The following is a 26,521-nucleotide window of genomic DNA, read 5'->3' as shown; positions in this document are numbered from 1 at the left end:
TAACTCACTGAATCCATACTTGTATAAGTTTGCATCTGTGCACACAAGTTGATTAATTTATTGACAATTAAATCAGGTAGACCATAGCGCCTCTGTCCTCTCAAATTACAATTAATGGATAGATCAGTAATTGATAGATTAATAACCTTTTCACCTTTGGATCCCATAATCACAAGATCAAACCTCTGAACAACTGCTGTCCTTAAAATGACATAAACAGCCAAAAATTAAATAAATATTATATAATTTATTTATTAAATATAAATAAATAATTAATACCCATCTATATTTTTCTTTAATTTTAAACTATACAATTATTAAACTATATTTTCTGGCTGATTCTGTTATCTTTTATTTTTAGTTATATTTTAATTTCTATTATTTAGGGAAGTAAATAAAGGATTCAGTGTTTCTCCGTCAGAATCTGTTCTAGATGGTATGAGAACAGCATTTTGATTTTCATGTCAGGAAATTAAATGTACAAAAAAATATGACAATTATTAAAAAATATATATATATAGAAGAAAAATAGAAGAAACCATTATTTGTGATTGGTTGCTGTAAGAGCTGGACTTACTGATGACCTCAGTATTTCTATAATTCTGTTTATAAAATGTTGGACATTTTCGTTTAAACCTCCCGGTACACAGTTATTATTCCCTTCCGGAGCCCCGCTTCCTGTCGAGACGTTACTCGATGAGAAACGTACAAACTATCGACATCTTATGGTTCCGCTGTGGAAATGGCCTCGGCTGGTCACCTAGCTATAAATGCCAAATGAGCCTCTATTTGTCGGAGTCGACCGAGAGAAGATAGCCCGGCTGCGTCGGGGAGTTTGCTTCGGTAATTTGAGGAGTGAGGAGGCAGGAAAAAAAAAAAAAACAATGCCACATTTCCTCTGGCCAGAGCCGCTGACACCCGCTCAACTAAAGCGGCTGGAGGAGCATAAATACAGCGCCTCTGGTCGGTCCCTGTTTGAGCCACCGTGCCAGATCTACTGGAACTGGCTCGTCCAGCAAATTCCGACATGGATCGCACCAAACACACTGACTATTGTGGGACTACTGGTCAACATCCTCACCACGGTGGTCCTTGTGTATTATTGTCCCACGGCAACAGAGGAGGTGAGTAAAGCGACCTTGGCTAAAGTTTCCACACGGAGACTCTCCCCAATTACGTGCCCTTCTCTGGTATGGAAAGGAGAGCGAAACCTCTATTTAGAAATGGCGTAAATTGAAGTTACGTGGCCACCTGCAAACTTTAGGTGCCTCAAAAGCTATATTTTATGAATCAGCAGACTCTACTTGTTAATTCGGCATACTTCTGACATACTCATATTTTAATGTTATTAAATACCCCCCACTTCATTGATGGGGTAATGCTGCATACTAACGCCCTCGGCGGTGTATTTTGGCGCACGGCTGGAGGAATAGCAAACGAATCGATACGGAAAGTGGACGTTTTATTGAAATATGCTCATCTTTATGTAAAACAGTATAAGCCGAATTACAGACTGTATCTCCGGGATTCTGGAAAGATATCAAAGACCAAGGTATTATGTTTGTAAGGCCACATACAAGCCAAGACGCTTTAAGTGGTTAGACTTTTAATCAGATTAGGTGTGACACCGCGTCCCTACGGGAGGACTGTATTGGAGATAGACGTGTCCATCATGTGGTCCTTAGCGTACGTTCTTGGAAAGTTGACAGCTTTGACTTGTTGTGGTTTACTCTTGCTCTTGTGACGCAGCGCTGTTGATGGCAAAACACAACAGTCTGAGGGAAAATGTTGTTGCTTTTGTTCAGTTCGCCATTAAAGAGAGGGTCCAGTGCTTTCACAGACGTGAAACTAAAACATAAAATACTTGTGTAGATGAATAAATTGATGTGAAATTGCTCCAGATCCACCTTCTCATATAGACTCAGCTACAGACTCCAGAGAACTTTCACCTAAAATACAGAAATAGACCTTGCAACATGCAGCTGAGCTGACAGTTGACCTATGATCCACTTAAATTGTGTCTCCAGGTTCACTGTGCAGCAGTGGCCTGAGCAGGAAATGCATAGGTGCGTGTGTGTTTATCAGATTTACACCTTTGTCCAATCCAACAATGAGAACCTTGCCTCTAAGTCCACAGTCCCTGCAGCATGCTGTTACTGTCAAATTCCTCAAGTGCAAAGGCCTTTCAGTGTCCTCTACTATTATTCAGTAGTGACTGAGGCGGAACAGAACAGGCCTGTGTACACTCTCATTCATGCACTGTAAAGGTATGAAAGTCCCATGTCTGTGCAAACAAACACATATTTGAGGAATTAATATGAACCCAGAGTTTCCCCTATTTTGACCTCTGTGATAACCCTAAACAAGCGGACTCTGTCCCCACCAGTCCGTGAGCGTTTAGGACATGGTTTTTGAGGAAAGCAGCGGGCTCTCTGAATATTTTGGACAGCATGGGATCCTTGACCTCTCCGGAGACACAGACTTTCTTTGTCACTCTCACAAACATACACACATGCTCACACACTCACATCGTAGTGATAAACACACTGTGTTGGCGAGCTCTAGTGTCCAGATGGTCGGTAACCTCCACCCTAGTTAGAGGATCCAGCCCACTCCTGTCGGCTGGAACCCCTTCTTCTCCATACTTACAGTACACACACAGATACATACGCCGTGTGTGGATTGTAAAACACTGAAATGCAATTTGATTTAATTCCCACAACACAGCCTACTGATTACCCACATAACAGTGGATTAAACGGATGGATTACTACTTATTAAATCCTGCTTTATTGTAAGTAATGAGATGCGATTTAAGATTATGACTTCTGCAGTGTCCCTTGTAAGTAGGGCCTGTACAGTATCACAGTGTCACGTTTCATAATCTATTTTTGAAATTTATATTTATAAACAAACATTTTTAACTTTTAAACACCCACTGGCTCTTCAGCCATCCCCACCAACCGCTATATCTCCATATATACATAAATGAATAATAAAAAAATAATAAAAAGTGGCAACATACAAAACTACAGATGAACAGGTTAGTTTGCAAACAAGCAGAAATAAATACATAAGAGAAAAAAAGGAAAACTATAGTATCTGGTGAATATCTATATCATTATCATATATATCTGTATCTGTAATGGCACATCTGCTCTTTTCCCCTGAGGGTTAATGGTTTAATTCATTAAGTATTCATTTCCACCATGAAATACTGCAGGAAAACCTGTATGTTATATATGAAGTGTAAACTGAGACTTACAGCATTTCCCTCTTTTCATAAGGTTTTAATAACAGTGTAACGTGGGAAATAGCTCCATGAGATATCATATTGATGTAGTTTGATGCCAAATTTTTAACTCACTTAATCGTTAAATCTGTAAAATATCAGAAAACAGTGAAACAGTCATGACATCTTTTACCAACAGTCCAAAACACAGAGATATTCAGGTCAAAAATATTCACAACTGAGAAGCTAGAACGAGGGATCTTTTACTTGAAACATCACTTAATTGATCAATCAATGATCAAAGTAGCTGCAGATTATTTTTCTTTCGACTGAATAATTGTTACATTGACAAATAAAGTTTCAGCTCTACTTTGCTTCACCAAAGGACAAGGCTCAGGGCTGCTTTTTGTGAGCAGGGCTCCCTAAATGAATTCTCCCTCTTTCTCCCCCTCCCTCGCCCTTCAGGCTCCGTCTTGGGCCTTCATCCTGAGCGCCCTCGGCCTCTTCATCTACCAGTCTCTGGACGCTATTGACGGGAAACAGGCCCGGAGGACGAACAGCAGCTCAGCGCTCGGGGAGCTCTTTGACCATGGCTGCGATGCCGTCTCCACAGGTGCTTTACCGCTCACTAGCGACCAAAACTTCAATTGTATTCTACTGTTTTATTATACTTCTGTCCCCGTCTCTCTGCAGTGTTCGTGGCCATCGGCACATGCGTTTCATGTGGAATCGGAAGATACTCAGACTGGATGTTCTTCTGTGGTTTCATCGGGATGTTCATGTTCTTCTGCGCCCACTGGCAGACCTACGTGTCCGGGACTCTGCGCTTTGGCCTGTAAGTCACACGTTCAGTAGCGTGCGGGTGTGTCCGCGCTCCACCTGTTCATCTGTCGAGCGCTCCTTTCATCACTTCAGTCTTTCATCTCGCTCTTCTCTGTCACTTCCTGCACAGGGTGGACGTCACAGAGGTGCAGGTCGCCATCATGGTCATGTATTTGATGTCGGCTTTCGGAGGCGTGAGCCTTTGGCAGACAACGGTAACTGAGACGAAAATATTTTGTACAGTCACATGTACACCTCTGCAAATACTGTGCACACACAGGAACACTTTCATTTCACCTTGAGTGTGTAGAAGAGATTCTTCTCCATTAGTTTTTACACAACACTAATTTTCTCTGAATCAATTCCTAGTTTTTAGTCATCCTTTCTAGTCTTTAAATAGAATTTGTGTTTTACTTTTACTCTGTGCTGCCTTTGGAGGCTTGACTTAACATCACATGAGAGAAGTGAGAAGGTAAATATGGGTAGCTAACGCCATGGCAACAGGTCATCTATTAGACATGATCTGGCTCAAAAAGCTGATGATGTCACCCGCATTTTTTTTTTTCTTTGCTTTGCCCTCCCATCACGCTCGGCATGCCTGCAGCTTTCATATTAGCAACCTTCTTCTTTCTATGAGGAGAATGATTTTGTGTCTTCACCTTAATTTGACCCTCATGTGTTTCCGTAGTTGCCCATCATTGGACTAAAGCTGTACGTCTTCCCCATCTTGGGCATCATCGGGGGGGCCCTCTACTCCTGCTACAACTACTTCCACGTCATTTTGAATGGAGGTGTTGGCAAAAACGGCTCCACTGTGGCTGTAAGTCGACACACAAGTAACACATGACACACTTTATGGAAAAGTCTGAGCTTGCACAGCATATAATAAGCATAACTAACAATTCCTCCTGTGTAGGACACCAGTGTGCTGAGTCCTGGTTTGCACATCGGCCTCATCCTCACCCTGGCCTTCATCATTTTCAAGAAGTCGTCCAGCCACCTGTTTGAGCACCACCCCTGTCTGTACCTGCTCGCCTTTGGCATGGTCATCTCCAAGATCTCCAACAAACTGGTGGTACGTCTGATACGTTTTTATCACCCTTGAACCCATTTTTTTTTTTGGGGGGCCTCATATGTTTTGTAATATTTCATCATGTGATTCAGTGCATGTAGTTCCTGTTTTATTTTTTGTGTCTCCTCTGTAGATAGCGCACATGACTAAGAGTGAGCTGCACCTCCCAGACTCAGCCTTTATAGGCCCCGGCCTCCTCTTCCTCAACCAGTACTTCAACAGCTTCATAGACGAGCACATAGTCCTCTGGATCGCCATGGTCAGTATTAGACAAACTTATACTAGCACTAAGTTTCTTCTTTTTTTAAAGGGGCTCCAAATGAAAAGAATAAAATAAAAAGATATCCTGAATCATAGTCCCAAATATGGGCCTACATTTCCCACAATGCAGCTTGCATTTGTCAGATGTTGCAGAAAGAGCCACAGAAATTCATTTATTCAATCTTCATTAAGGACACAGCTCGGGGGGGGGGGATTATGCAACTTTTATCAGTCATAAAAGAACTGAATGTCTAAACTCAGTGTTGTGCCCCTGTATTTATTTGTCACATGTTTTTACCCAGATGTTATTGACTAATCCAAAACTAATCACCCCTCAGCACGTTCAAAGTGCAGCCACTTAACTGGGAGACTCTTGAACTGTGTGCACTCAGTGGTTATAATCAGTCGCTTCTATTTGATCATTATCAGTTTATTTTCAGTTCAGCTTTTAAGTTACAAACACATGGGGGGGGGGGCATGGTTTCACCCGTGTCTGTTTAATCGTCAGCAGGATTACACAAACATTAGTAAACCGATTTGCACTGAACTTGTTGGAGGGATGGGTTGTGGGCCAGAGAAGAACCTTCTGAATTTTGGGGCAGATCCAGATCATTTACTGTGAATTTAAATGTTTTTCTCTGAACACTGGTGTATGTTGTTTGACATTGTCCTTGGCGGAGGTCTGAACTCTCTAAGTGCCATTCTAGCTGATGTTGGGAGAAGCTCTCCACGGTGGCTGTATGAGTACTGCAGTATTATACAAACTGTACATCACTGCTTCATGACGCATGCACCAAAGCAGAGGCAAATGTATCTTTAAGGCTGTTGTTAAATGTTGCAACCGTCGCAGAGAAAAGCGTCGTTCAACCAGAAAAACAGACCAAACATTTTCATAGTGTTGCCCTCTATTCTTTTCCGTGCACGCCTGATTCAATTCAGAACTGTGCGTTATTATGACAGCTTAATTGATCCAGGCGTGGAGTGCAGCTGCAGCACAAAAAAAAAACCTGCAGGACAGGTAGGTGTGCCGGTGCATAAACAGGGACACAGTGGTTCAGTCCTGCCCATGAGACGCTGGTTTTCACTCAACATTAGTCATCTAATCAGAGACGCAGTATACCTGTGGTTCAAAGTTCAGTGCAGAGATAAACCTTCCTACGGCATCACTACGACATGTTAACCGTCCTGTCTTTGCAGCCCTGCTTTTGACTCTGGAATGGTTGAGACGGCATCGTCCTGCCGTCTCAACCATGAATTAATCACAGTAATACCTGTCACTCAGCCGTGAAGAAAACCAGCAGCTCTCTGTTTCAGGAAGAGTGAGAACTCCTGCTCCGGCACACAATACGTTGCCTTTTGTTCACAGCAGACATTTTGAGCTGTCGTAGCAGGAGAAGCACAGGTGCTGCTAATTACCTTAACGACGGGACTGTTCTGTTCACAACGAGTCGTGACAGTGAACCAGCATGCACAACATCAGGAGCAGCTGACTGAGATTCTGTTGTCATTAACATTATTAGTAACACCTGTGCTTTTCCTACTGAAACACACCTAGCAGTATTATTTTTTTTTTTTTTTTTTTAAATGAGTAAGAGTACCTGTCCACCCACACAGGTGTATTCACTTACTCTGGCTGATTAGACCTCTGCTCAGGATGGGCGGAGCTATGTTGGGTGCCACTGTACCTGCTGTCACCAACAGAACGATGGAGGTGTAAGTGGAGACACCTGTTGTTCCAGCCTGTTCTCTGAACGCCCACACAGTGCTTAGGAAAGGTCCAATCAGGGAAGAGGTGCAGCTACAACAGAAACTCTGGTCAGACTGACATTAAATATGATGTAAAATCCTGTTGACAATGATAATAATAATAATAATAATAATAATAATAATAATAATTATAAAATTTCTGCACAGAACTGCTCAAAACAAATGTAGAAATGGTAAGTCAAAGGAAATTGGACTTGCTTTACATTCAAATATCAAAATAAAACGTTCCAACACTACAATTAAATACAGCAGGCAAGTAAAAGTACTGAGAATTAGACAGTAAACGTGATCATTCATGTCCGTTAGTTAACCATCATCATTAATCAGTTAGAATCATGTTCATCATGTTTTGATCCTCTTCATCTTCTTTTCCCTCAGGTTCTCTCTCTTCTGGATCTAACGCGCTACTGCACGGGTGTGTGCCTCCAGATCGCCTCCCACCTGCGCATCCAAGTCTTCAGCATCACTCCGCCGGGCCACACCCACCGCGACTGACGGCTTGCCCGGCGGGAGACGGCGGGGGGAGACGCAGACCTCTCCCCGCTCCTGAAAGCAGACGAGGACCACGACGACGAGGAGAGACCCTCGACCCTGAGCCACTGCAGCCTTGACAAAGTGACCACTTCTGATTAAAACTGCCTCTGCTACCAGACGGACAAAATTGAACCAACACTACAAACTACAAACCAAAAAAGAAAAAAAAAGAAAAGAAAAGCACGGATACAAATATAAAATTGAAAATTAGGCGGAACCAGAATTCCCCTTGAATTAAGTTTAATTAAAACATAAGTGCATGTTCTCAGATCGACAATATAGGGCACTCTACACTTGCTCATTCAATTTAAATACCAAATGTTTTCTTTTTTTTTTTCAGTGGGTACTTTATAGCTTAGGCAAATATCTAAATATTTTATCTGCTTTAAATTGAAAGATATTTGTGCAAATTATGTTTGTCATATATTTATTTAACACATAAACATGTGACAATCGTAGCTGCTCATTTAGGTAAATCCCTTTGATATGTGCCCAAACTGAACAGAGTATTAGTTGAAATGTTTCTTAATCTCTGTTTTTATTTATTAAATGAATGTGAGTCAATTTGAAATGAACCAGATCTTGAAAACACAGATTAAGATTTTTTTTTTAAAAAAGACCTCTAAAACCTCAGATAATTTCCAATGAACTTTGCAATGTGGACTGGCAGGTTGTCAACAGGCTAAGTGAAGGGGTAACCGTCTGTGTTAATGCTGAGAGTGATGACTGGTTTTCTATTGGGCTTCCCTCACAAACATCTCCAGAGTTTCCAATATTTTATTCCCTGTTACTCATCTCATCCTACAGACCTGGAAAATAAACACACACCTCACCTCGGGCCTTTAGTGCTGTCAGCTGATGAAGCATTAACACTCGACTCGTTCTGCTTTCTCTGTTCTTCTCCCTGAAGGGCTAATGATTATTATGTGATTGTACAGAATTCAACTGAAGTCGCCTTAAATATTTTTGTTGTAATTACTGTTAAATTTGTGAATATTTAAAGCAGCTTTGTACGTTTTTTTTCTTTTTCCACTGAAATATACCATGAAAACACTAGTAATAATACAGTGCTACTGGAAGTTTTTTTTTTTTTTTTTAACTGTTCACTCATGAAGTTTCTTCACTTATACAAATGTAAATTATGTATGGGTGAGTGATTTATTTGGTTCTTGGAAGATCTGTTGGGTTATCAGTAATTTTGTAATGATTGAATATTAACAAACTCATTATTCAGGTTTTTAGGGATCAAAAGGGATATTTCTGTGGTGCCGGTAAACTATTCAAAGGTTGAAAAAAAAGAAGAAAGGTATTCTTGATTTTATCTGGAAAACTAAAATCATCTTCCTCTCATCTTCTGCTCCTGCAGGATTATGGACATTATAGAGGGGCGTGTCCTAAAAACATAAATTCAGATAAGTTATAATGGACTTAGGAACTATGCATTGACATGATTTCAACGCCATGTTGCACTGTTCAATAATGTAGTAAAACACCTTTGTACTAACATATGAGTGGAAAAGATTGTAATAAAGAAAATATTTTTCATGTGTTTTATTAGGTGGTGGGAATTTACTCCGATCTTTTACTTAAGTGTCAATACTATAGTGTAAATATAATAAAAGTGCTACATCCAGTAACTTGCATAAATAAAAGAATCAACAAAAAGGATATTAGTTTTCCACCGTTTATAGAGATTCAATAGTATTTTACTGTTGTAGCTGGTGGAGGTGGAGCTAGTTTAAGCACTTTGTATGCTGTTGGATAGTTTAGTCCAGCGGGGTCAGGCCTCCTCCAGCGGGTCACAAGATCAAGCCGAATAATGATATGATTGTTATGGTATTTATATTTATTTCTAATACTTATCTCTGGTATATAATCTTTGGCTCTTGGGATGGGAGAGCTAGTCCATCAGTTACTGGATGGATTGCCATAAAATGTTACAAACATTCATGATGCCTAAGAGCTGCTAGCATGGCTGCAGATTCTTAGTCTTGCTTTTGTGAGATACGTGATAGTTTTTACCTCTTAAGGCACAAAACAGTATTTTATAATAAAACTGAAAAGTAACAGGGGGGCTCAGCTAGACAGAGATTATGTGTAAACTATTAACTATAGTTGTCAAGTAATTATAGTGAAGTCAAAAGTGCAATATCACACACAGACACACACAGGACAAGAAAAACAACCTGATGACTGAACCAAATCACATTTATTTCAGTCAGCGGAAACATTGCATTGATGCAGACTGAGGAAATCCCATTTCCTAATTCATTACTCATTGTCTCGCCTGGTTACATCACCCTGAACATCATATGACTGACAAAACAGCGACAGCATCTGGGAGTCACTTCCATATTAGTTTAACATTATAGTAATAAAGAAGTTTGTAAAACTGACATTCAGAGGAAAAGAGTGAGAAGAGGTGATGAGCATTTTTATGTTTACATTCTTCAGCATTCAAATCAGGTGCATCACTCACTTGGTTCACTGTTACAATAATACAACCAAAATAAGTTACAGAACATGCTGAGGGGGTCTGAATTTCAGACAGTAACGATCCTGTCGAGTCCCACGGGGACACACATACAGGCGGATATGAAAGCTGTAGTATCACTGACATGTAGCTCCGACAATCGACTGCATTCGTACCATGGTAAGAATGATATATTATCCTATGGCCCATTCATTCTCATTGGAAATCGCTAAATTAGGGTGTGATGTGCATTGGCCAACATTTATAAGACATTTAAAAGAACAACAAAAAAAAAACCAACAAAAAAAAAATGTTCAAACAAGCAGGAATGAACAACGAAGGCACTTCAAGTTTTCATGTTTTTAAAGATAAAGGACGAAGACAATCACCAACACTTAAATGGATTATTCCTATTCATCCTATATGCACTCCTGGCTCTATGTCTTTAAAAGGAAGCCACAGGGGTAAAAGCCAAACGCAACAGACACAAACAGATGTTTGGCATTTTTCCTTGAAAAGTGACAAAAACGATTAATGCGTTTTTGAAATAGTTTTTTTTTTTTTTTTTCCCTTCTGTCAATCAATTATTTGACTTTTAGTTTCAAGCACCAGCTCCAAACACAATAGTTTGTGAATTATATGGTAAAACTTTTTGACACACACACACGCAGTCCCGAACTGCTGCTATCAAGTGTTTTCACACCTCAACACCACATCAATCAATGACAGAGAGGACAGGGCAAGAGGAGGGTGCTGCAGTGTGGAGGGAGTGTTTTATGTTCGTTTGTGTGTTGTATGAAAAGTCTCGGATGCCCCCAGTGGCGGAAAAGAAGATGTGCAGGCTTCTTCTTTTTGGCTGTTATTCCCTTCACCGGCCAGCCCCATCCATCATCATCTGAAAAATGTTTCACCGCCGTCTCTCGTGTGTCTCTATCATCCGTCCGCGCTGATGCAACCACAAGCACTGAGGACTTCAGATTCCCATTTCCACCCAGTCCCCCGGTCTGGATCCTCTCCTGTCCTCTCTACCGAGCAGGAGAGGAGGGGTGGAGGTTGAAGCATAGGAAGGAGAGGAGAGGGAAGTCGTCCTCTTTCACACCCGCTCAGGGTTGGTGTCCCTGTTCACTCTGCGTCTGGGGAACAGCTTTCGCTTCAGCAGAATCAGCTGCAGGGAGAGGTGGACTTGCATGATTAGAAATGATTAGAAAAGACAAGAAAGCTTAGTATTGTCTGTCAGTGAGAGGATGACTATGATAGAGGATAGGGTTTAGGATGGAGGACCACGGATGTCACAGGAAAAGTAATAAAACATTTCCATAATTTTATATTTTAATAGAGATTGTAAAAATAATTTAGAAATGAGCGATTAATCGATCAATAAATAGCTCAGATTTAAAAATGGATTTACAAGAACAGCATAACTACATGAATAAATAATAGAACTTGAAAAACTATTTAAGAAACTATTTCCCTGCTGCTTTTCCTTTTCCTATTAACTAACTGATTAAGCTTAGTCATTTAGCCACTCTGACACTCTGGACCTTCAATGCAGTAAAACCAGGTTAAACAATCCCAACTGGCCATGGGCTGTAAAAAGCTCTCTGATTGGTTGGAGAGCTGACCAGTCATATCGGGTTTTACTGGCACTGAAGGCCCAGAGTATCACCCAAAGGCTAAATGGAGAAGCTAAATGACTAAGCTAATCGATTAGCTAATAGTATTATTAGCATACTATTTTTAATGCCTATTAAATTATGAAATTAAGGAAATGCTTTATTACTTTTCCTCTGACATCCCTGCTCCTCCATAGTTTAGCTACACTTGGGGAAATACGCTTAATAATCACTTTCTGGCAGAGAATTAAATGAGAAGCTTGATACCGTGAAGCTACAGCCAGCAGCTGGTTAGCTTAGCTTAACATTTAGCCTTGCTCTGTCCAGCAGTAACAAAATCAGCTGACCAGCACCTTTAAAGCTCACCAATTAACACATTACACCTTGTTTGTTTATTCTGTACATAAACCAAAAGGTTAAAATGAAAATTCTCCATTTTATATGCAAGATAATTTATTAATGACCAATTCTTTTCAATAATCAAGACCAAGAAGGGCAGAAATCAAAGATAATCTAAGGACAACAGTCACCTCCCTCTGAGGGGTGAGGACACTTTGATCTCTCTAGTTAAACTGTTCATAGCTGACTCAGATGTCTCCGTCTTAATATATTGGACAGTGGCAGAGCCAGGCTCATCTTGTGCCAAAAAACACATCGAACGTCTTTTTTCTGCATTGATGGAGACAGTGGACGAGTCCGACACATTCCTCACTGGGAACACTGGTCCCGCAGGCTGCTGTGGGGGGGAGGAAATTCTCCACAGGTCACTGCTACTATTAACCTTTCTTTAGGTTCGCTGAGGAGAAACTGGAAACCTTTGGATTAGGAGAGCGCCTCATAAGAGCTCAATGTCAAACCTGGGTCGAGCAGTATTTGTTTAAGAGTTCTTGACATTTGTTTATATCCTTAATCTGGAAGAATCTGACAGGAAAGTTAATCCAAGAACACTATCCCTATTTTTAAATTCTTTGCTATAATGTTCGCCGGACACCTTTTCAGCTGGAGAGCTGGCAACAAAGAAGGTTAAAGTGATCCAAGGCAACAAAGACAGACAAGTCTCGCCTTTCACAGAGGACTGCTGGGGGTCTTTCATTTCTGTGAAGTCAGGTCCTGGCTCAGCTGGTCATACTAGCACGATACATGAGACGGACGCACCTCTCAGTGGAATTTCGGTAGCAGAGGCCTGAATCATAGCTCCAGTGTGAATCATGGAAAACGAGAGGTGTGTGAGTGGGGTGTCTTTATCTGAACGTGTAAATAAACCGTGAGCGGTCGCAGGTGGACATACTGACCTGCTCGGCAAAGAAGGACATGACGGTGAAGATGACGAGCGTCACGAGGACACAGTGGGTCCAGAACTTCAGCTTGTCCCGATACACCCGCCTGGGAAAGAACACAGTTCAGTTCGTTTTTAAATAAAGAGACAGACCCCTTTCCTTTGTTACATCATCCAACACTTAAAATGTGCGTTTCCTGATTGGGTGAGAAACGTCGGAGGCGAAGCATCTTACAGGAGGATAGCGTAGTTGTGATCTGATGTAACAAGACGGAAGCAGGCAGTATGCAGAGGGCAGAAGGGCAACAGGGTGACAAGGTGACATCACCCAACGCCATCCGCCTGTCACTTCAAAAACCCAGAGACAGAAGGAGACGGTGGAGAGGCAGGGGAGGAGACGAGAGGCTCAGCTGTGTGATGATCTTATAGGTATCCTACAGCTAGTGACTGATCTGAGGCGGCTCGGTCTAATTTTAAAGTCTTTATGCGAGGCCGGCATTCTCCAGCTGAAGCCCCCCGAGCACAGGAGCAGGATCCCTGATAAAAACCCTCTAAAGCCCCCGAGGGATTCCCACTGCTCCAACCTGGCAACACTCACAACCATGTGGTGACAGCCACAAATTCTTAACTTAGGCTGACTGGGAAAAAAAACAAAAAAATCAAAGAGCCCGATAAATTACCAGCACACGTGCAACAAGGTCCCGAGTGCATCTGTGGCATGTGTGCTTTTCACTGCATGTAATCTGCTACGTATTCATGAAACAACTCAATTAGTGGACAGACAATTAACGGGCGACATGAGCTAATTGTCACTTATTAACATGCACTTGTGTCATTTTCTCTCATGTGAGGATTTCAAGCCTTTTCTGTTTCCTATCAGTGTAAACTGAGTTTCTTTGGGTTCTGGACTGTGGCTCGGACAAAACAAGTCGTGTCCTCTCTTCATATAAAGATAATCAGCCACACTTGAGGCTGTGAGGTTGTACTCACATCGGCATCCCGACATGCTGATGTTTAGAAGGTATAACGTTTAACATGTTACCCCATCTTAATTCAGCATGTTGTCAAAGAAACAACTAACTCGAGGCACAGCTGAGGCTGATGGGAATGTCCTCTCTTGTTAATGGACAAACCTTTCACCTCATGGTGGCGCTAGAGGAAACAAAATCAGGTGACATCTGTGCAAAATTTCATTGCAATTCGTTCGATATTTAAAATTCATAACGCACCATTCCTGGAGCTCCTCCATGTGCAGGAACCTGTTGCGATACTCTCTGGGCAGCTCGAACTGGGACGGCAGCGGGAACATGGACTCGTAGAAGTCTCTGAGCACGGCTTTGACTGTGGCAGCGTCCTTGTGGGTGTGGTCGATGTTATCGTTCAGACAGATGAACTTCCTGTTGGGGATTGGCAGAACGTTAGTTTGTTCAAAAAATATGGCAAAAAAACCCAAAAAAACCAAGATGAACATAGAGTCGTCCTCACCTCGGATTCTTCCTTATGTCGTCCAACTGTCCGACCACGTGCGACACGTTGGTTCGCACCATCTTGAAAGCTATCTCCTCCTCTCCCATGATCTCGAACCTGTCCAACAAAAGACATGTTAGCAACAGCAACCAAAGAGAATATCAGTATCAGACTGTGTTAAGACATACTTGTACTTGTTCTGGTCTCTGAAGGCTTTGTGGATGCGCTCGGTGATGGGCTTGCAGTAAAGGACGAGGCCTTTTGTAACAGGAGGCTGTGGATGCAAAAATACAGAATCTCAGCCAAATAATTCAGCTAATGCAACATTACAAGTGCATATTCAGGTTTTCTGTTTTGTTTCCCCCCAAAGTCATTCACCATGCTGGGGTCATAGTAGGTCTCCTGAGTGGGGTTCACCAGGTGGAGCTGGGTCAGGTTGGTCGGGAGAGTCTTGGAGCAGTTTATCAACATCTGCTCCAGGCCTGTCAGGTCCTACAAAGAAAAACAATACACACACACACACACATAAGCTTCAAAAACCACAAGGATTCTAGTAAATGTTAGTGTGAGAAGATGTGTTCACAGCCAGGACTGACCTGGAGGCTGAGGGGGAGCTCGTGGATCCTGGTGGCGAGTGTTCGAATCTCTCGGTCGGACAGGATGCCCGAATGATCGGTGTCGATCTCGTCAAACACCTCAGAGACGTTGAGCTGCTGCTGAGCGCTCATCAGGAAGTAGAAGTACGAAAAGGCGAACTGCATGTCTTCTGAGTGACGCACGCGGTGGCCTGACGTCTTGTCGAACTCCACCGGGAATCTGAAGGACAGAGCACAGATCAGTTCGAGACGCCGCCTCTTCGGGAGGGAATACCTACAGACCTATTCAAACGACATTTCACAGTGCGCCTCACGTGTCCTGCAGCTCCTGCATGATGAGTCGGTCGATCATGTGAGGCATGTGTGCGGGGACTTTGCGGGACGTGAAGCCAAACTGGCCGTTGAGCAGCTTGTTGACGTAACGGAGGGAGTCGGCAAAAGTGTCCTGCAGCCTTCGACCAGTGGCGCCACCGCCAGTCGCATACAGCAGCTCTTTCTGCAGACGTTCCTCTTCCTGTAGAATCGACATAAAGGACGTCATATCTAAAAGAAATTAAAATGCATGACCGCAGGTAAACAGTCTAAGTGTAGGCTCTACTGACCTCGAGGAGCGCCTGAAAGTACTTCCTCCTCTCCCACGGCAGAAAGCCTCGGTCTGAGGAGGTGAAGTGCTGGAGTCTCCTCCCGACCGGAGCTCCTCCCGCAGCGTTGGCCGGCTCATCGTGACTCTCAGCGCTTCTGATTTTGGAAATGCTGCTCAGCAGTTTGGACGTCATTGGCCTCTCAATGGCAGCATTCAGAGGGTGAGATGTGGGTTTTTCAAACTCTACCTTATGCTTATCATCAATATGGACGGGGATGAGAGGCGTGACCGGGGGGCCTTGCACCGTCTCGATTTTCCTGGACTTCTCTTGTTTTGAGTTTAGATTTTTCTGAATAATATTTCCAGCTTTCTCTTCCACAGGTGGTTCTAACTCTGCCTCCAAGTCTTTATAGGGCTTCGCCTGGACCTTGGCTGCACCCTCATTAGCTGCCTGTGAATGGACGACCTGCTGCTGTTCAGCCAGCATCTTGTAAGGCTTAAGAAGTTCAGCCTTCGTGAGATTATAACCCTTCACAGTAATGTCACCGGTCAGAAGCTTCTCCTCCAGCTTTTGCAGCTCGCTGCGGACAACAGCCGGTAAAAGTGACACATTGAGTGAAGGAACCTCTATGACAACGTGAGGTTCGCCAGGCCGCCTCCTCTGGATCTTAGGACCCCGTTTGTCCTCAGGAATATCTGAGAAAGGAAACACTGGCTCAGGAGTTGACGTCGGCTTCGCCTCTTTGCCGGTGTCTTTGCTCGCAGTCTTGGACACGTTCGCCTGAGGAACCTCGCGGGTGTCGACAGCTACGCCGAAGGTCATCGTGAACTCCGTGTCGTCTTCTCTTTGGAACGTGAGGTTGTACTGGATCTGGCTGGCGTTGTGGCCGGGATAAAGAAGCAAGTGAACGGTCTTCCATTTGTTGGCGACGGAGGTGTGGCGGACCACGGGGCTGTCGCTGACGTGGGCCTCAGAGACTCTGCGAGCGAGTCCATTAAAGCTGAAATATGGCCTGACCTCGCCCGCTGGGAGTGTGTAGAGGCTCTGGTTCCTCCGCAGGGTCACACGGTGCAGCTCGCCAAAGTGCTCTGCGGACATCACACACACATGATCATGTAATATAAGGCGATACTCTAGATTTTTTATCGGTAGAAACAAAAAGTGGAGTTAAAGGCGTATTGCTTGGGAACTATTTTCAGCTGTGGATTAATACCAATTCAGAGCTCTAGTGAGTATTTACGGCAGCAGGACAGTGTATGTGGGATTGAAACTAAATAAACTACAGTGTGTGTTCATGGTAATGAAGGAACATGTCAGTGTTTTTTTTTCCAAAACAAACAACAATCGTTCAAAATCAGTTCCTGTTTGTTTTGTTCTTTTCACAGGATTTAATGACAGTAAGACAAATACGGACTGTCACTGAACTAATCCTTTAATCTGACATGCACCAAATGCGTCTGTGTAAAGAAAACATCATCACAGTATAATTGCTTTAAACTCACCTTGGCCACAGTCGCCCACATCAAAGCCACATGAAAGCACATTGCAGGCTTGGTCACAGAACTTGTCCGCCAGCCAAGAGTTGGCACAGCCTTGGTTACAGTAGGACGTCCCCCCAAGACCTCCCATACCACCTGCAAACTGCCACACCTGTCCACCAGCTCCACCGGGCACGCCGACACCGACCCCTGCGCCGAAGCGACTATTCCCAGCTGCACCTGTCAGAGAGAGAGGGAATGGCACATTAGACACGCACGACAAAAACAAGATTATTCACACTCACACACACACACGACAGTGTTTCTTTTTACCGGAGCAGTCTCCTCCATCCCAGTCACACGCAGAGTTGTTGCAGGCTTTGTCACAGTACCCATCTTTGATCCAGGATCCTGGGCAGCCCTCAGCACAGTTGGGAACAGGCCAGGTGAGATACACCTGCAGAGAAGTGAGAAAAGATGAGATTGAAGGTCAGTTTGTAGCATTTCATCATCAAACTGCGGCACAGATTTCCACCTGAACCTCACTGTGAGCACTTTTCATGTTGTGTTCACACCTTCTGTCCTTTGGAGTGGCTGTAGAAGTCGTCCGGCCAGACGTCCTTGCCAAACATCACGTCATCGTTGAGGTAAATAAACTTCTGGGAGAGCCCTGGGATGCGGTGGATGTGTGTCTCTATGGCGGGGGAGCTGAAGGTGGGAAGGTGGCTGTTGTTCAGGAAGACATCCTACAAGTCAAAGAAAAACTAATTATACGAGAGTAAAATAATGTTTCGTTTGCAAACCATTTATGGAACCATTATTTTCTGCGAGTCTCAAGACAATCCCTAAAGAAATGTGTTTGTTTATTTGACGGTGTGGAATGTGCTCCAGATATATCAGAATTATTAAATTGCTTTTTAACCTTAATACTTGACATAAGATTAAAAATAGGCCCCACAGTCCAACACTAAAACAGAGTGCAGTGTGGGAGAAGTCGAGGCTTAAATTTTACCTGATGTGTGACAACAGTAACTCTGGGGTTATCCAGGTTGAGCCAGGAGGGAATCTGCCCGTTAGTGACGATGAAGATGTGACGCACCCAGGGGGCGTGTCTCTCCACCGAGCGCAGCGAATAGCGGAGCTCCTCATTGTCCTCGAATCTGCTGGCTGAAACATCTTCATCCTGTTTGGACTGAAGAGGACAAACAGAGAAAGAGCTGAACAATTACTACTCTCCGTCTATGGGGATATTATTGTTCACAACAAACCAACAGGGTTTCAGCCCTACCAAGACACATGGCCTTCATTACTTTAATATCCATATTTTAATGCATATAAAAAGGGACAGGATGGACCAGTCGTACCTGTGAGATAGCGGTCAGGTCCCAGAACAAGTAGGCGGGGCTGATGGTTAACTCTTTCCCATCCAGGGTCAGGTTCTTTTTAGCCTGCTGCGTCAGATCAGAGAAGTCCTGTGGGGTCTTCAGGTGGAGCAGGGCGATGCTCGCCTCAGAGTACAACTCAAACTGAGGGACAAAGAAACAAACGGTCAGGTGTTATCTGCTTGCATGACACTCCAGTAATTTTGAACCTACTAAATACGAACATTTAAAAACAAGATTTTTTTTAGTCCCTCTTATTGGTCAAGCTCCAAACACAGAATTATGTAAAGGCTTTCATGATCCAGTGATTTCTCCTCAACCACCACTATGAGGTTGACATTTTTGGATTTGAATGAACCATCTTGACAACTGCTGGAAGAATTGCTGTAGACTGTGACTGTAAAACTAATGACATTCCCCTCAGCCTCTGCCGTACTGTGTGTTAAGTGCTAATTAGCATATGTTAGCATGCTAACATGCTAAAATAACAATGTCTCCAAGCTGAAAAGCCTCAAGTTCTCAGTTCACTCCAGAGTCTCAGGGGACACAGCCTTTATCGGGTGACTTCACTGTCAACATGCAAAATCTCTAGTTTCCCCTTAAAGTCAAAAAAATAAAAATCACCACATGCACTGTGGAAAATCCCTGAACAGTAATTTCTCAGGGATGAAGTCACATGCTGAGCTACGTGATTTAGCCTCAGGGCCAGGCTTGTGACAGAGCATGAGCCCATCATCGGGACAGCAGGACGGAGAAAGTCGGAGACGACTGAGCGGAAAAAATGACAAGACTTAATGTGATTTGGGCATGAAGCACACAGCGTGACCTCTGACCTCATACCTATAGGGCAGCTATGATGCTTGTGTGGAAGCATCTGCTGTAGCCTTGAGAGAGAGAAAGTTTGTGTGTGTGTGTTTAAGGGGGTGAGAGTTCAGAAAATTCTGTGATGTCATCTTATCCATGGGGGTATCAAGGAGGTGGCTCTCTGTCTGACCTCAGGGGAGCTATGTGAGGCATCAGGACTGTGTGTGTGTGTGTGTGTGTGTGTGTGTGTGTGTGTGTGTGTGTGTGTGTGTGTATGTGTTGCATGTGAGAGAGTTACCCATGGCCTTGTCTGCTTTAAACCATCTGTCCCTCCTCTCTCAAACTCTGAGCTTCCCAGAAAAAGACTGAACCCAAACATCTCACATGAGCTCGTGCTCCGCCTCCACTCGTCCGCTCGTCTCTGCTCCTGTTTTTAGGTGAGGAGGATTTCTGAGACTTATACACACAGCGGGGTCCAGTCAGGAGACGGCAAGCCCCGGATCACGTTGCCATTTTTATTATAGCTCTCTTTATAGTCTTGATAATGCTCTAACACATGCACACAAAGCAGAGGTGTGTGGTGGCCTCACGCAGGCACTCGCCTGCCTGTAAACACGTAAGCCTGTTTACTCACTTCATCACAGTGCAGACATTACTTTCAATTAGTTAAAACTGAAATAACCTTAAGTCCTTGGAGAACGTGTTGATTACGTTTCATAAACCAATTTATTATTTGTTGGTTGGACAGTTTTCTGACATGTTACCAACTAAATCACAGGGTCCAGATTTACCCTGCGTCATAAGACCCCCCAACATGTTGGGAATCCATAACCACAAATTAAATGTGGTTATTTATTTTCCAATAATTGATTAGTTCCTAGTCTTTTATTAGAAAGTATTTTTTTCATTTTCTAGCAAAGCTGAGAATAAAAATGTCTTGTACCAAGACTCACAAGACGAGTGAGTCACTTTAGAAAGAAGAAATAACACGTCCTTCCTCATAGAAAAGTTGATTTCATTAGCAATAAAAATGCATCATTGTTTAATTAAGTACTTTCAGCAGTTTTGCTGCTACAGCCGCTCTTGGTCTGGTATGACCACGAGCTTACTGGTAATATCAGGAAACGTCAGGCGATTATTGCTGTAATATATCAAACACTGCTGAGTCAGTTTACAGACTTTATCATTCTGCACTTGTGCTACTGTTACAATTTTTATTTGTCTCATCTAGAAAAAGAAAACTGTCATTCAATGTCGAGCAGCATTAAAAAATATGGAGGAATGTGATAGTTATGATGGAGAGGACAGAGAAAGACGAGCTGCTCCAGCTGTGCTCGTACTGCAGGTGAAATTTAATGTTGAAAAAGCTTCATCAGCTCACTGTCACGTCCTCCAGGCAGCAGCTACAGTTACTCCACACCACAGTATTAACATGCCCCATGTGTATTTTACTTTCATCACATTATAAACTGTGATCACTGTGGCTTGTATGAGAGAAGAAAATGTAATTAGTCTAAAAAAACTGAGTTGACCCTCTGGGTAAACTAATTAACTCAGTGGTGAGTGATCGTTTCTCGCAGATGGCATGCAGCGCCGAGGACGCTGCGTCATCCTGCATCACCCGCCGAGTCCAGAGGTCAGGTCTAAAACCCCGACTGAGGAGACTGAAGCACTAATGCTTCTACAGTGGGAAAAGGACGAGACACAGCTGGAGTTATTACAGATGTGTTATTAACTCCTTCCTAGAGCTACATGACTGAGTTTATTTTTTTTTACCAAAAACTGGATCATTAAGTCATTAATCAGTTGATCAGCAGAAAATATATTTGCAACAATGCTGATAATTAATCAATAATGTGAGTCAGTTTTAAGCAAAACGAAACCCTGGTTTCAGTTTCTCAAGTGTGAAGATTTGAATAATTAAACAGTTAATTAAGAAATAACCAGCCAATTAAATGCTGATGAAAAAAATGACTATTTGAAGCTTTATTTAAAAACATTATGCTGAAGTTTCATAGCCAATGAGCTGCATCTCTGCACTGAGGCATCAGCCCACATTCACACTGTGACAATATACATTTTAACATCTTAATATGAATATATATTAAATACTGCATATCTGTAATTCTTTAAATCTTTATATTTTATTTTTCTTATTTTGGCTTATCCCAATTATAATTATTTACTGTCTTTAAGACCACACACCACTCCGCACATATATGAGCATGTGAGAATTAAAACCTTTGAATCTTGAATCTTCCTTCATGGAGGAGACGAGCCACCGTGTGGACGCCCGCAGGCCTCACATTAAAACACACGCTGATACAAACACATCAGCAGGCTCTCACACAAACACTCGGGGCAGGTCTCGACAGACGACAGCACGGGCAGATGATCGGGGCTGTGGGGCAGCTTTCATCACCATAGCACTCGGTCTAACACCGGCTATAAATACCGACCTTCTCTCACTGCTCAGCCTCTCCTTCCACACTATGCACATCATCCCTCTTTCACAGAACTGGCCCGGCGACACCAGGAAACACCTTGAAATCCAACCTGTGCATTGTGTACCTAGAATCCCTCCGACGGCAAACACGCTCACACACTTTCCATCCTCTTTCCTGGACTCTGAGCGGCTTCAGATGTCTCAGTATCATCTCCAACACAACACACACACACACACTTCCCCATTTTAGTCCTGCAACTTCCAGCTTCAACCACTTACAAAATATCAAACCTAGTCTCAAGCAGGTAATAAGGTATAAATACATGTATACAAGATGCCAGGGTGTGTCTGAGAGTCACGCGGGGGGGGTCAGTAAAATCTTGGTGACCTTTCAGCGTGCTGGCTGGCGCCACGCCACACCAAACAGTTGTTCTAATGTTAACCCCCGCACCGCCAGCTAAGGTTACAGCCTGAATGCCGCTGGTTATTATCACATGACCGGGAGCAAACCTGGAGACAAATGCAGGGAATGATGGGACAACTGGGTTCAATGATGATGATGATGGTGATGATGATGATATGTAGGTTAAATGCCGTTAAGCTACATATCATCACATACAAAGTTACAGCGCTTCTGACTCCCCTGAGGGTCGGAGTAGCAGCTAGTTTATAGATTCTTGTACAACTGTGACTATTACATACAGTATGTTTATATATTTGAGGTTTTGCAGGTTTTCACCCTCATTTTAAAAAACATGTAACTCGGTCCAACGTATCACGGACTGTTTCATCTTTTGTTGATTGTGATCCGTCTTTGTATTTTCTGTAAGTTCTGGAGTGAGAGGAAAACCAGATTTTTTTGACAAAACAATGTCAACTCAAGGTCCACTTATTAGCTTTTTCAGGTGCTTTTGATCATATCACATGGCCTTCACGGACAGAGGGAGATAAAGGGAAACGTGGAAGTTAAAATTATTCCATTATTTTATATAAACATTATTATTCGACATTCGCTGACGACAGAGCAAACTCCCTCTGCTGATGAAGACCATGTGATGTGGATAAATCCTCTGGAAAGAGTAAGTAAGTAGACCTTGAATTGAAAGGCTAAGAATTAACTCTGTTTCAGTTGTAAAAAAACACCTTTCAAACAGTATTTAAAAGGATTATTACATTTTGTTTTTTTTTTTAAATTAGCATTTAAAACAAGAAGGAAAATCCAAAGTATCCCAAGATTTTTTTTTTTTTTTAACTTATTTCTATTACATTTTTACACATTTTGCTTCTTTCCTTTGACATTTGTATTTTTATCTAAAGTTATTTGCATATATTTACTTTTTCTTTTATTTGTGTTTTGTTTCTCTTGAGCTTTATTGCCTCCCAGATGAGCATCACCGGGTTTCCTGCTCCTCCCTGTCACACAGTCTTGCTAGCATCAGCGCGCTCTCGTCTCTTTACGTTCTCACATAAATCCGACTCATCAGATTATATTATTAAGTCTCATCGGCCATGTGAGTATAATATCCCACGCCTGCTGGTGTGACGGGGTCAACTCAGCTCCAGCCTTCGCCGTTTTGTTTTCTTTGATTATTTCAGAGTAATCCACTCTCGTTAGTGGCATTCCTCCCCCTCAAAATATACAGTTGTGATTAGTGAAAAATTATTAGACGCAAGCTGCCAGCTGCCGAGCTAAACACAGGCTCTTTATCCACATCACAGCATAACTGTTTAAAATAGAAAAAGACTGTATTTAGCGGAACAGCACAAACCCCCTCTCCAAGGAGGATTGGACATTTGTGATTAGGCCACTCTTAGATTATGCTCCTATTATGTATAAAAATACCAAAAGCTGAATTTGTGCTCACACACACACAAAAAAAACAACACAGTATATGTCTGAAGTAATAATGATGTACAATCATCCTTCAGCACTGAGGTAAGACACTGTAAGAGCGACATCTGGTGGCAAAGTCAGTGAAGTTAAAGTTTCCTTTTACCTCGTCACTCATGACACAACGTCCAAAAAACCTTACGGAAATAATGCACAGTCTCCTCATCAGGTAAGTAACACCATTAATTAAAGAAAAGCAATGAGTGTTGACTTTGCACCTATTGTGTCCAACTCTGCCACCTGCTGTTTTGTAACAAACTTAAAATATCCTCCTTTTTAAGCACTTACTGGATGTTTCAGTGATTTATAACATTTTCCCAGGTTACACTGTGGTTTTATCAATTCTGTAATAATGATAAAAGAATGATTTCAAAATAAAAGCCACACTGGGTGAAAAAAAAAAATATGAATCACTGCAAGTGAAATTACAAACTTCTGAACACTTATTTCTGCATGTTTCTTTTTCCAATTATTAACAAAAAATAAACAAAGTTCACCTCACTAATGTAATCACTGAGGAGATCGTACCTGTTTGATCTTGTTGGTTATGACAGATGGCAGTTTGACTCTCAGCGGCTCCGTCTCCTTGAAGGATGCTGGGAAGCCGCTCAGGTAGGCCAGAGCCTGCATGCGGATCAGGCCTGGAGCCTCTTTATCCGTCGTCTGCAAAACACACAACGCACAAGTACACTAACATGTCCCACACCAGCGCTGTGTAACCTTCAGAGAGGACAGGAGGATCTGCTGAGGATGTATGTGAAATCAGACCCAGACAACAGTTGTGAACTCACCAGGTAACATCTGGACACAGAGAATTTCTGATCTTCTTTGGACACATCTGTATAGGCTTTATCAGCTGTGAAGACCAATGAATAAACAACAACACAATGTCAATATGTCTTCATGTGTACAGATATAGTCTCTAAAACACACATACATACATACATACACACACACACACACACAGACTTTCTGGTGTCACAAACCAGACTGACGACTTGAAGTGTTGGTTGACGACATGAATGAGTCATACTCTGTCAAACACACTGAACAAATGAACAGGTGCAGCTCATCGCTTGAGCAGTTGCACAGTTCCAACACCCAGCCGTGAAGGATTGTCAATGTATACACTCTGATAAACTGCCATGAAGCCATCTCGGTCAACGTGCTGCTTAAATACAATTAAGAGCCTCAGCTCCACGCCACCCATTATTCATTTTATACTACACACACACACGATACTTAAAGAGGAAAAAAAAAGAAAAAAAAAAAAAACAGCCACAAAAGGGAGGGGGGACTGGGGGAGTGATGGGTGTCAGGGTGGAGGCAGCGTCACCTCAGTCCCACCACAAAGGCTGAGAATTCAGTCACTTTATATCAAAACCGACACAAACACAATTCCTGGGCTTTCTGAGAAACACGCTGATACATTTACTTTTCCTGCAGTTAAACTATCTGACCTATTTCTGCCATTCTTTCTCTTTTTGAAAAACCACAATGTTCCACTGCAGGTGAACTGCTGGATACGACGCCTGCACAAGGTCCCGCATGTGTCACAAACAAGAGTCCATTTAGAGAGTTGTGACTCTTGCTGGAAAAGAAACAATCAAACTGGTCATATCATCCCACCCCAGCTCTCAGTTTCACTCTACTGATCATCATGCTGCTTTTCTCCCACTCCCACCACACACCATCACTTCCTGGTTACTCATTAATCGCACTTCAAATAACTTTTTTTTTTTTTTTGCATTGTAAATAACTTTTCACATCTCAGTGATAATGTTCCTGCTGGGTTCAGTTATTACACCGCCAGTGTTTTTTTGTTGCTCACCCAGCAGAATCTCTCGCTTTCTCTCACACGCTTTATTCCTAAAAACAAATGTTGATGTTTCTGGATTCATTTTGTGTGTTTTTTTTGTTCTTTTTACCGTCAGCCTGCGAATGGAAGACGACCACAGAGGCGGTGGTGGACGGGTGGAAGGGTTTGTTCATCAGCAGCAGCTCTTTGGCAGCAGAGAGCGAGGGAGAGAGTGACGGCAGCTCTTTGAGTGTAACGTTGGCTGGCAGAGCGGGGTCCAGCGCCAGCATGGGCGCTATGATGCAGTGGGACAGCAGGCATTCTGGTTTAACACTGCAAACCGACGGACAGGGGGAAAAGATAAAGAAAAAAAAAAGAACTTTAATTTTACATTTTATACTCCTATTGAGATGAGCTCCGTTAATTTAAAAATAGTTATATGCATGAAATGAGTCAAGTTCACACATTCAGCAAACAGTTTCCTTCACACAAGTGTTGCATCGAGCCCCTCCGTGTGTCTGCGGTTAACACGAGAAGAACAGACCGCTCCTCTTTATCGGCCATAACATATCGGTGGTAAACACACAGGAAACACCTTCCTTCAAAGTCAAATCCTCTTTGTGGTTCAACAAGCTGTGTGGGTTTTAAGATTTGTATTGTCATACGAGTTGATCATTTCAGTCAGCGCAAAATGCAAAACGACTTTTTCACCTCATAAGAAATTTATTTCAAGCTGCTACAGACACTTGTTTTACAGAAAAGAAAATTTTTTTTTTTTTTTACAAATCTCAAACGATGTTTTAAACTGTTTTTTGACAGATTTGACAAGCCTAAATAGGCCTATAGTGGATTTTGATCCAGATGCAGATGTTACAGCCTGGCTCTCTGCACAAAAAGATGGAAGGAGCATGGGTATACTAAATAAACTTGTTTATTTCCAAGAAAATGATCAAAATAAACACAAAAAGTAAATGGGAGGAATCTGTAAGGTCAGTCGTGTAGGGAGTGGATAAGTGAAAATGTGC

The 26,521-nt window shown here is 42.6% G+C and overlaps 2 protein-coding genes across 2 annotated transcripts; one reads left to right on the top strand and one right to left on the bottom strand.

The window, feature by feature from the left end:
- Positions 1 to 691: 691 nt before the first annotated feature.
- Positions 692 to 9,242, top strand: chpt1 (choline phosphotransferase 1). The gene is made up of 8 exons (XM_023408233.2): positions 692 to 1,124; positions 3,698 to 3,845; positions 3,926 to 4,067; positions 4,185 to 4,269; positions 4,743 to 4,874; positions 4,971 to 5,129; positions 5,260 to 5,385; positions 7,533 to 9,242. Exons 1-8 carry the CDS (start codon positions 771 to 773, stop codon positions 7,647 to 7,649), a joined length of 1,263 nt encoding a protein of 420 aa, XP_023264001.1. The 5' UTR covers positions 692 to 770; the 3' UTR covers positions 7,650 to 9,242.
- A 636-nt stretch (positions 9,243 to 9,878) lies between these two features.
- Positions 9,879 to 25,851, bottom strand: gnptab (N-acetylglucosamine-1-phosphate transferase subunits alpha and beta). Its single transcript, XM_023408238.2, has 17 exons — positions 25,627 to 25,851; positions 24,490 to 24,554; positions 24,227 to 24,361; positions 18,540 to 18,701; positions 18,188 to 18,367; positions 17,751 to 17,921; positions 17,509 to 17,632; positions 17,200 to 17,415; positions 15,716 to 16,785; positions 15,428 to 15,627; positions 15,114 to 15,333; positions 14,896 to 15,009; positions 14,706 to 14,791; positions 14,536 to 14,634; positions 14,280 to 14,447; positions 13,067 to 13,157; positions 9,879 to 11,326 (listed from the first exon to the last, which is right to left on the bottom strand). Exons 1-17 carry the CDS (start codon positions 25,784 to 25,786, stop codon positions 11,255 to 11,257), a joined length of 3,333 nt encoding a protein of 1,110 aa, XP_023264006.2. The 5' UTR covers positions 25,787 to 25,851; the 3' UTR covers positions 9,879 to 11,254.
- Positions 25,852 to 26,521: the final 670 nt, after the last annotated feature.

The sequence above is a fragment of the Seriola lalandi genome, unplaced genomic scaffold, assembly GCF_002814215.2.
Source record: "Seriola lalandi dorsalis isolate HSWRI2012SDOR001 ecotype SW California unplaced genomic scaffold, Sedor1 jcf7180002054357, whole genome shotgun sequence".
Classification (NCBI taxonomy): Eukaryota; Metazoa; Chordata; class Actinopteri; order Carangiformes; family Carangidae; genus Seriola; species Seriola lalandi.
This window is presented reverse-complemented; position numbering and strand designations above follow the sequence as displayed.